Source organism: Vipera ursinii (genome assembly GCF_947247035.1).
Source record: "Vipera ursinii genome assembly, chromosome: 8".
Classification (NCBI taxonomy): Eukaryota; Metazoa; Chordata; class Lepidosauria; order Squamata; family Viperidae; genus Vipera; species Vipera ursinii.
Window position 1 is genome coordinate 22,454,334 of NC_139519.1, and position 10,403 is coordinate 22,464,736.

Below are 10,403 nucleotides of genomic sequence, written 5' to 3' on the forward strand. Positions count from 1 at the left end.
GGGCCCCTCGGTCGACCTACGCTGCAATCCAATTGGCTCCTTTTGTCTTAACACGTTCTCTTGCCTCCCACCCGCGCGCCTTCCCTTCTAAACGAGGCTAACTGTCCACTCACCCACCCACCCCCCTCCCTCCGGGCAAAGTATGTAAATCATGGAAGGCCACTCTGAGAAGCGATTGGCTGCCTGTCGCAACCCCAAGCGCCGAACGTCCTGTCTCTCCCTCTCAATCCCTTTGTCTCGCCTTGTTCATGCAAATAAGGTGCGCCATGAGGGAAGGCCATTGGCTCCCGGAGACGTCATCGAGTTCGATCCTGCCTCCCTCCTCTCGCTCTGGGAGGGATGAACGTTCTAGAAAAAAGGAAAGAGGAAGAAAGAAGGAAAAAGCCGGCCGGCTCCCCCTCGAGTAACGCGCCGATCCGCCCTCTTCCCCCGGCTTTGTTGCGTCACGACCTTCGGCGGCGGCCATTGGTGGAAGGCTGGCCTGCGGGGCTACGGCATTGGCTCCCTAGCCGGAAAGAGGCGTGACTCTTCTGGAAAGTTCTCCAGAGGTATATAAGGACCGGGGCCAGCCCGGGAAAGCCGCTTGTCTCCGGCCGGTCTCGTGGTGTCGTTTATATTTATTGGTCTGCGCGGTTGAAACAGGTAATATTTTTTTTGTTCTCCCTTTCTTCTCTTTTTCTTCTTCCGTTCCTCGGAGGGAAGCACCAATTGCTTGAAAGCTGCTTGTGATTTTTAAGGGGGGGGGAGGAGAAATCCCTTTTTAATTTTTCCCAGTTATTTTTCCCCCCTCTTTTTGCTAAGAAATGCCCTGGGCTGTTGGGTGTCTACGGGATGCAATGTGGAGAGAGGGAGAGAGAGAGAGGCGTTAATTTGGAAGGCGAATTCCAAATTCTCCTGCGCTGCCTCTCAAGGTGACCTGCATTTTTCCGGCCTTGATCCTCTTCCTTCCCTCCTTCCTTCGCCAAGCCTTTGTCTGAAACCGCGCAAGCAGAAAAAGGAGGTTACTGGGAGGGCGACGCCTGCAAAAGGCAGCCGGGATTGTGTTGCGTTGCAGCAGGGACGGGCAAGGCTGCTTTTTCGCGCCGCCACCCCTCTTCCCCCTCTTTTACAAGGCTGCCTTACCTCCGCGTAAACGTTTTTCCGAGGCGTTGCAATCACCGCATCCTTCCGCCGCCCCCTCCCTCCCAAACCGGCCGCCCACCGACCTCGGGAGGGATCGAAGCTTCTGGCGCTTAAGGCGATTAACGTCAATCAATCTCCTGGAATTGGTGGTGGGAGGGGTTTCAAGCCTGGAAGGGCGGAAGAGGCGAGCTTCCCCCGCCTGCCCGAAGGCTTCTTTTGCGGGGAGGGGGGGTCCTTGGTGCTCTCTGGGGTTTCTCGCAGATGTTTCGGCACCCCATTAGGTAACGTGAGCGCTAGAAGGGGGGGCGGGGTTGCCCCCTATTAAACATCCACTCTATAATACACTCTTTAGCAGGGGTCTTCAACCTTGGCCCTTTTATGACTTGTGGACTTCAACTCCCAGAATTCCTCAGCCAGCAAAGCTGGCTGAGGAATTCTGGGAGTTGAAGTCCACAAGTCATAAAAGGGCCAAGGTTGAAGACCCCTGCTCTTTAGGCTACCTAGTGGCGTAAGTAACCCCCCCTCAGTTCAGAGAGCACCAACAACCCCCCCAGTCCTTATTCCCTCCCCCTCTTTTCTCTCCGCAAGCTCCACCCCCCCTTCTTGCACTGATGATGTCACTGGTAAGTTGGGCAACGAAACGTCTGCAAGAAAAGTCACCAAGCTGCTTCTCTTCTCCCCACCCCACCCGTTAAATCCCGGGCTCCAAATCCTCATGACGGGTAAAAGCTGCTGGTCACCCGCCCATTGGGAAGCTTCGGCGAGCGCTCAACGCGGGAAGGAGCCTTGCTATCTCTTCTCCCTTCCAACGCTTCACTAGGCAGGCAATGCGGCTCTTAGGGAAAAGCGGGAGATGTTTTAACACAAAAGCCAGAAAGGAAACTGGGCCGGCTTGGCTCCCGGCCGCTGAGCCCCGGGGCCTCGTCGGCCTTTCCAAGCCCGGGAGAGGCGCTGCCCGGCCTTCTTTCTCCCCCTCCGCCGCCCAGCGCGGGGGCGGAAGAGCGCTAGCTCTGCCAGCTGCTGCTCCGGCTGCCGCTGCTCGCCTGCCACGTGCTCAGCCGCGCGCTCTGCCGCTTCCGGTCTCCGGGCCGCGCAAGCACGTGGTTTCTGTCGAAGCCCCGCCCCTGCCGGTCCACGGGGCTTCCCCCAGGGGCGCCGCCACGTGGTCCCTCTCGCGAAGGAAGGAATGAAACCCCGCGGGGGGGGGGGAGAGAAAAGCGAGGAATGTGAATGAATTTTTGAGACCAAGATACTCGGATAAATTAAATTTTCAGCTTTTGTGTGTGTGTGTGTGTGTTGGAGCAGTCTTTTCGATTTGGTTCACGAAGTGGCTCCTGGTGACTTTAAAAGCTCAAGTCGAGAAGGTTTAAAACCAAAGGATTTGTGCACCTTTTAGAGCAGGGGGTCTTCAAACTTGGCCCTTTTATGACTTGTGGACTTCAACTCCCAGAATTCCTCAGCCAGCTTTGCTGGCTGAGGAATTCTGGGAGTTGAAGTCCACAAGTCATAAAAGGGCCAAGTTTGAAGACCCCTGTTTTAGAGGATCCGGATCAACCATGAGGACTTGGGGGGGGGGGATACTAGTAATTGAAGTGCAGACTACTTAAAAGTGATTTGTGCACCTTTTAGAGGATCCGGATCAACCATGAGGACTTGGGGGGGTACTAGGAATTGAAGTCCAGACTACTTAAAAGTGATTTGTGCACCTTTTAGAGCATCCGGATCAACCATGAGGACTTGGGGGGGGGTACTAGGAATTGAAGTCCAGACTACTTAAAAGTGATTTGTGCACCTTTTAGAGGATCCGGATCAACCATGAGGACTTCGGGGCGGGGATACTAGGAATTGGAAGTCCAGACTACTTAAAAGTGCACAGGTTGAATTGCTGGCTGGGAGTTCTGGGAGTTGAAGTCCCAACCGCTTATAGATGCTCTGGATGAACAATGGCTGCTTTAGGTGATGAACGAGAGGCATGGTTCTCAATGACTAATTTTTGTTTCTACCTTTGCAGTTCACCATGTCTAAGGGACCATCCGTTGGGATTGATCTGGGCACCACCTATTCCTGCGTTGGTGTCTTCCAACATGGCAAGGTGGAAATCATTGCCAATGACCAGGGTAACAGGACTACGCCAAGCTATGTGGCATTCACAGATACTGAGAGACTGATTGGTGATGCTGCAAAGAACCAAGTGGCAATGAATCCCACAAACACAGTCTTTGGTAAGGGGACATGCCTCAAAAAGGTTGATGTGTGGGGAAAGCATAGCATTTAAGAGGGGTGCCTTTGTACCTATAAACAATTGCAGTAGCCAACGTTCACGGCCATGACACCATTCTAACATTTGGGTGCTATTGTCAAAAGTGGTAGTCAGATTCCTCTTTACTGAAGCAGTGGGAACTTAATTTATAATTCTTCAAGGCCTAGGTTTTGAAAATGGATTTTTTTTTCACAATTTGGTTGTTTTTAATCTTTAACTAAAATCACAAAACTGCAACCTTGACTTGATTTCAAGAGGAGGCAGTTTTTGTGAAACACGTATGTATTGAGTAAGGAGCAGTTTTAATTAGAGTATATAACATCTACACTATCTTGAATAGATGCCAAGCGTCTGATTGGCCGAAGATTTGATGATTCTGTAGTTCAGTCGGACATGAAGCATTGGCCCTTCACCGTTGTGAACGATGCCGGCAGACCCAAAGTCCAAGTGGAATACAAAGCAGAATGCAAAAGCTTTTATCCTGAAGAAATTTCTTCTATGGTGCTAACTAAAATGAAGGAGATTGCAGAGGCCTATCTAGGAAAGGTGAGCTTTTCAAACGGGATGGGAAAGCATTGATAGAATGCAAAGTCAGCTCTTGTGGCAGGCAACTTTAAGGTGTATGGACTTCTAACTCCCAGGATTCCTCAGCCAGGAAGGTTGGTGTCTACACCTCTTAAAAAGCTGCTGAGGTTGAGAATACACTATTCCAGGCACTTTCCCTGTTCTTATAACCCTTTTTTTTTTCCCTGTCCAGACTGTTACAAATGCTGTGGTCACAGTCCCAGCTTATTTCAATGACTCCCAGCGTCAGGCTACAAAAGATGCCGGAACCATTGCTGGTCTCAATGTGCTTCGAATTATTAACGAGCCAACCGCAGCTGCGATTGCTTACGGCTTAGACAAAAAAGTGAGTGGTGAACCCTGAAAAGATTTGGCACATCTTAAATACATAACGATATTTTTTGGGGGGGGGGAATCCTAAACCCCTGAGATCTGGCTTGGGTTTTCCCATTGACGTGTTCCATTTTCTTATCCCCAGGTTGGTGCTGAGAGGAACGTGCTGATCTTTGATCTGGGAGGGGGAACCTTTGACGTCTCCATCCTCACCATCGAAGACGGCATCTTTGAAGTGAAATCGACTGCGGGAGACACCCACTTGGGGGGCGAAGACTTTGACAACCGGATGGTCAACCATTTCATCACCGAGTTCAAGCGGAAGCACAAGAAGGACATCAGCGAAAACAAGCGTGCCGTCCGGCGCCTGCGCACCGCCTGCGAGCGGGCGAAACGCACCCTATCCTCTAGCACTCAGGCCAGTATTGAAATTGACTCCCTGTATGAGGGCATCGATTTCTACACTTCGATCACCCGAGCTCGCTTCGAAGAGCTGAACGCCGACTTGTTCCGCGGCACGCTGGACCCCGTGGAGAAAGCGCTGCGGGATGCCAAGCTGGATAAATCTCAGGTGCACGATATTGTGCTGGTTGGTGGGTCCACCCGAATCCCCAAGATTCAGAAACTCCTTCAGGATTTCTTCAACGGCAAAGAACTCAACAAGAGCATCAACCCCGATGAAGCCGTAGCCTACGGTGCAGGTAAATTGGGAATTCAATTCCATCTTGCCAGCTGGGAATGATCAAAAAGTTTTATTAGACTTTTGCTGCTGCGTTAAAACTGTTCCCTTAACAGTAGATAAATTTATGGGTTTTAATTTCTGATAGCTTGTCTAAAGGAATTCTTAAAATCCTCCATAACTTCAATCAGAATTTAATAATGACCAAAACCATGTGAGCAAGCAAAGTTTTGTGTGTCGGGATAATTAGGGACAGTTTTGGGTATATGATAACTCATTTGTCATATTTTTTTTATTTCTTTAGCTGTTCAAGCTGCAATTCTCTCCGGGGACAAATCTGAAAATGTGCAAGATCTGTTGTTGCTGGATGTAACTCCTCTCTCCCTGGGTATCGAGACAGCTGGTGGGGTCATGACAGTCCTGATCAAACGCAACACCACAATCCCTACCAAGCAGACTCAGACCTTCACTACATATTCCGATAACCAGCCAGGGGTGCTGATTCAGGTATGCAAAACGCACACGGGTCTGCATAGGGGAGAATTTGTTGTTAACAATTGCTGAAATGTGCTAAGAGGCAGTGTAATTCATTCCCTCTTGGGAGCATCACAAAGCAGGGTGCACAGACCAGGGTTTGGTTGCAATGATGAAGGTTCCAAAACCATTCGTAGTTTCCACCAGAGGTTGAAAAACCAGTGTTGGCTTAAATTACCTTCCTTGGATGTCTGAGCGACCAACTACTTGGGTCAAAAGGTCCTGAATTTTTTTCCTTCAGGGCTGCATCTTTTAAGCAGTAGGGACTAGGAAGTTGGAGTCAGTTGATTAATAGATATTTCTAATAGCTGGACTACAACTTCCATCCTTCTCCACTGGTCAGGTTAGACCTCAAAAAGACATTGGGAGAAAGGCTTTCCCACCAGTGGGGAAATTTCCCGTTATAACCCACAACTGGAATTCAGCTTAACTTAGCTATGGCCTGCCTAAAGCTCATATTTTTCTGCTTACCTTCTCAGGTATACGAAGGGGAGAGAGCAATGACCAAGGACAACAACTTGCTGGGCAAGTTTGAACTGACTGGCATTCCTCCAGCTCCAAGAGGTGTGCCACAAATTGAAGTCACCTTTGATATTGATGCCAATGGCATCCTCAACGTTTCTGCTGTTGATAAGAGCACGGGCAAGGAGAACAAGATCACCATCACCAATGACAAAGGTGAGCTCCATAGAGAAACCAGGCGTTGCTTGGAAGGCCAATCACCATTGAAGAGTTGGTCATCATAAGTCAACTTTTCTGTGTCATTAAATGAACTGTTGTAAGTCAAGGGCTACCTGTACTTTATTTGCCTTGACATACTCTGTCACAGCATGCACAGTCTTACTGCGCTGAGGTAACCCAGGAGTAAATACAGTACACAGTAGTTTGTATTTAAGTGGTGATTTATATTACACTATCTACAAACATGCACTAGAAATAAAATACATGCATGTGGTAAAACAGCAAAGACACAGCAGTTAAAGCAGGAAAGATTCCAGCAAGGCCTTCCCTTTTAAGCTCTTAAAGGGATACAGGCCCCTGCCGAGTCATTCCTAACATTGCATCATTCATCTCACATTATACAAGCTGGTTAGCTTCTAAATCATTACCTTGATTTATTCAGTGGACCTTAAAAATATTATCCTTTAACTTTACCCAGCAACACTGGACAGCGTGAATAAAGCTATTTGATTGACAACTTGGTTTTTGGCCTGTCCCCCATTCCTATTCAAATACTCAGGAACCTTTTTTTCTTTTTCTTTTTTCTTTTCTTAAAATAGTACCGCAATTTGGACTCGTTAGTCATTTGGTGTGGGAGGGAATTAACGAACAAGCATCCTTGTCTTTTTGATAGGTCGTCTCAGCAAGGAAGACATTGAGCGTATGGTCCAAGAAGCGGAGAAGTACAAGGCTGAAGACGAGAAGCAGAGAGACAAGGTGTCGTCCAAGAATTCGCTAGAGTCCTATGCGTTCAACATGAAGGCAACCGTGGAAGATGAGAAGCTCCAAGGGAAGATCAATGATGATGACAAGCAGAAGATCTTGGACAAATGCAATGAAATCATCAACTGGCTGGATAAAAATCAGGTTTGTAGCCACCAGGGACATTTCTTTGCAAAGGTTCATCAGCCTCACAACGATGCAATTGTTGGTCAATGAATCTCAATGAGGAACAATTTGTGGTCGCGAGGATGAAGGTTCTAAAACCATTCGTAGTTTCCACCAGAAGGTTGAAAGACCTGTGTTGGCCAAATCACCTTCCTTGGATGTCTGAGCGACCCTTTCCTGGTTAACATCCCATTATTTCCAGTTAAGTTGAAAATGGTTGACTTCTGGACACACACACCCTGTCTCTTCCCTCAAGAAAAGTTTAAAAAGTTGTAACATTTTCTGAGCAATGTGGGCATCACTAATCAAGTGGTCAATAGTTTGCTGGTTGCTGGTATTTTCCTAGATGTTTTTTTTAAGCCTTTCAGGAAAAGTTGCAAATTCAGTTATTCTAGTCCAGGGGGTCTTCAAACTTGGCCCTTTTATGACTTGTGGGCTTCAACTCCCAGAATTCCTCAGCCAGTGTCTCTGGCTGAGGAATTCTGGGAGTTGAAGCCCACAAGTCATAAAAGGGCCAAGTTTGAAGATCCCTGTTCTAGTCCTTACTGACCTTTTTCAATAAATTTACCACATTTCTCTTTCCCTCCCCTGTATTTTTAGACTGCCGAGAAGGAGGAATTTGAGCACCAGCAGAAGGAACTGGAGAAGGTTTGCAATCCTATCATAACCAAGCTATACCAGAGTGCTGGAGGGATGCCCGGTGGCATGCCTGGCAGCTTCCCTGGGGGTGGGGCGCCCCCCTCCGGAGGAGCATCCTCTGGCCCAACCATTGAGGAGGTGGACTGAAGGTCCAAGACACACGTGGCACTCCGTGGGCCACCTTCAAACTTGAAGGACTGAAGACCATAACCACAAGGGCATTCTTGATTCTTTGAATATGTGCACAGGGAAGGGAAGCAAACACTGCACTTTACCAGTATCAGTACTGTATAAGGAACAAGTGAAAATGTAATTCCAATCCCAATAAACTTATTTAATTGGCAACGTGGGACTTGTGCTTTGCTTTTTTCTACACACACACCCCAAACAGTGAATGAAGGGTACCAATTGTTGGGTGTACAGCAGTCTAGATCTGTGTTTCTCAAAGCTGTTGACAACTTCATCTGGGGTGGACTTCAACTCCCAGAATCCGCCAGCCACGAATCCATGCTGGCTGGGGAATTCTGGCAGTTGAAGTCCACCCTAGTTGAAGCTGTTAAGTTTTAAGAAACCTCTAGATTGCGGTGTCATATTGGAGGCAGGTAGCTGTTGTGGGGGGTGGAGTTAGTATCAGAAAAGGCCACAATACTAAGTCTGGCTGCAGATAAACCATAATGCATGGTTTGGGTAGAATTGGCAAAGCTAGATAAGGCGATAACAGTAAAGAGCATCGATGTGTGCCAATGCTTAAACCTAGTTTCCTTGAAATGGGGCAAGAGGGATTGGGCCTGCTTGGTGTTTGATGTTTTCACTGGTCTGGGAGATACTTGAAGAGGAAAACTATTCCCTTGCATACTTAGGTTGAAATAAAATGCAAGTTTATTAACTATAATGAAGTAAGATGGGTTAATGAACCAGTCTTGGACTGGATTTCTAATAAAGGCTTCTGAATGCTCAGCATTAAGAGGGTAAGAACTGGAAGTGTTTAGAATACAGAATCCAACCAAGCTCAGATGAACATCACAATGGGAAATGCACAGCAGGGAGGATAGAAGGCTATAGATTAACTCTTGCATCCTTAAACCATCAATCTGCTGTCTTGGTGACATTAAAATTTCATCATGAGGCGCTCAGCAATATGTCATCTCTGCATTTGACTTTAAGTGGAATTTTCCCATTTTAAAGTAAAGGTAAAGGTTCCCCTGCACATGCGTGCTAGTCTAGGGGCCGGTGCTCATCTCCGTTTCAAAGCCGAAGAGCCAGCGCTTGTCCGAGGACGTCTCCGTGGTCATGTGGCCGGCATGACAAGACGCCAAAGGCGCACGGAGCGCTGTTACCTTCCCACCGTAGTGGTCCCTATTTTTCTACTTGCATTTTTACGTGCTTTCGAACTGCTAAGTTGGCAGAAGCTGGGACGAGTAACAGGCGCTCACTCTGCTATGCAGCACTCGGGATTCGACCTGCCATCCTTCTGATCCACAAGCTCAGCATCCTAACCCACTGAGCAACCACGTCCTGGATTTTCCCATTTTATGAGGTCCTAAAAAAGTTCAAAGCAGGGAAAAAATAGAAAATAGCTCCTAGTGAAAGGGACCACATCATCTCTTGTACTGAGAACCTGAATTGGATCTTTTCTATCCACAAAGATGGAATTTTCAGTCTTTCGAGTGCTACGTTAATCATCAATACAAAATGCATGAATAAACAAGATGATTTAGGGGAAAACTTTGCTGTGTACAAATTTGCTGTCTTAATTCCATGCAGCAATGAATGGGAACAGCCCTTAACATAGGAGCTTCAGAATATTCATCAGTAACGTACAGTGATCCAGTGAGTGAAAAGGACTGGCAAAGTACAGTAATTAGAGTTGTTCTTAAAATACCACCCCCCCAACCTCTATGACAATGCTAAAAACCAAAATTTATGTTCGTTATACTAACAGCAATCTGATACATCAGTTGAGCCCTAATGCAGTTATCCATCTTCTAAAACCTCCCATTCTGTAGTCCAATTCCCTCCCAAAGACAAATGGCCAGACTGGAAATGAGGGACTTTATGACTCCTCATCTCTTCTAGATAGATATTTTTGCTTTGCTTCTCGGCCCACAAAACAGTTCTGTACAATGGGAATGTTCTCAACCCTAGGATTGTGAAACTTTCAAGCTGATCTCTACACAGACTGCAAATTTATGTCTTTGCAAGTTAAAACCTAGTCAATGCATGCAGGTTTTGCTAGCAAAAGTTGGTCCCTGGGATGTGCTTTCCCCATGTGGAAGGTAACGCTATCGTCAAGTTGAAATTTGTCTATGGAGATTCTTGATCATCCTGGTTGTCCGAAAGGCAACCTTTGAATGCTTTTCAAAAGGCAAGTGGACTTGGTTTTTTTCCTTGAAGATGTTTTGCTTATCCAAGAAGGGGGGGAAAAAATGAAAGTCCAAGAAACTATGGGTCAAGTTGAAATTGGTGGTGGCACAGACACAACTGGCAAATGATGTCAACAGCAGCACAGCTGAGATTTGATCATCTCAAATCAAAAACTTTTTTCCCAGAATTTGTGTTGACTTCCTAATCTCGCTTCTAAGCCCAAACCAGGTGCTGTCCACATGAGCATTCACTAGCGACCATTTAAAGTTACTCCAGCATTCAAAAAAGTGACTTATAACT

General features: G+C 47.1%; 1 protein-coding gene across 1 annotated transcript; it reads left to right on the forward strand.

Moving 5' to 3' along the window:
- The first annotated feature begins 587 nt into the window (after positions 1 to 587).
- On the forward strand, positions 588 to 8,084 carry HSPA8 (heat shock protein family A (Hsp70) member 8). Its single transcript, XM_083368381.1, has 9 exons — positions 588 to 642; positions 3,134 to 3,344; positions 3,723 to 3,928; positions 4,140 to 4,292; positions 4,425 to 4,980; positions 5,263 to 5,465; positions 5,972 to 6,170; positions 6,847 to 7,079; positions 7,701 to 8,084. Exons 2-9 carry the CDS (start codon positions 3,140 to 3,142, stop codon positions 7,884 to 7,886), a joined length of 1,941 nt encoding a protein of 646 aa, XP_083224507.1. The 5' UTR covers positions 588 to 642; positions 3,134 to 3,139; the 3' UTR covers positions 7,887 to 8,084.
- The last annotated feature ends 2,319 nt before the right edge of the window (positions 8,085 to 10,403 follow it).

What these genes read in the sequence shown, in the direction of transcription:
- HSPA8 (XM_083368381.1), top strand. Translation starts at nt 3,140, where the DNA reads ATGTCTAAGGGACCATCCGTTGGGATTGATCTGGGCACCACCTATTCC. An exon ending in CAGAGGCCTATCTAGGAAAG is followed by an intron (nt 3,929 to 4,139) that starts GTGAGCTTTTCA and finishes TTCCCTGTCCAG; the next exon opens with ACTGTTACAAATGCTGTGGT. An exon ending in CACCATCACCAATGACAAAG is followed by an intron (nt 6,171 to 6,846) that starts GTGAGCTCCATA and finishes TCTTTTTGATAG; the next exon opens with GTCGTCTCAGCAAGGAAGAC.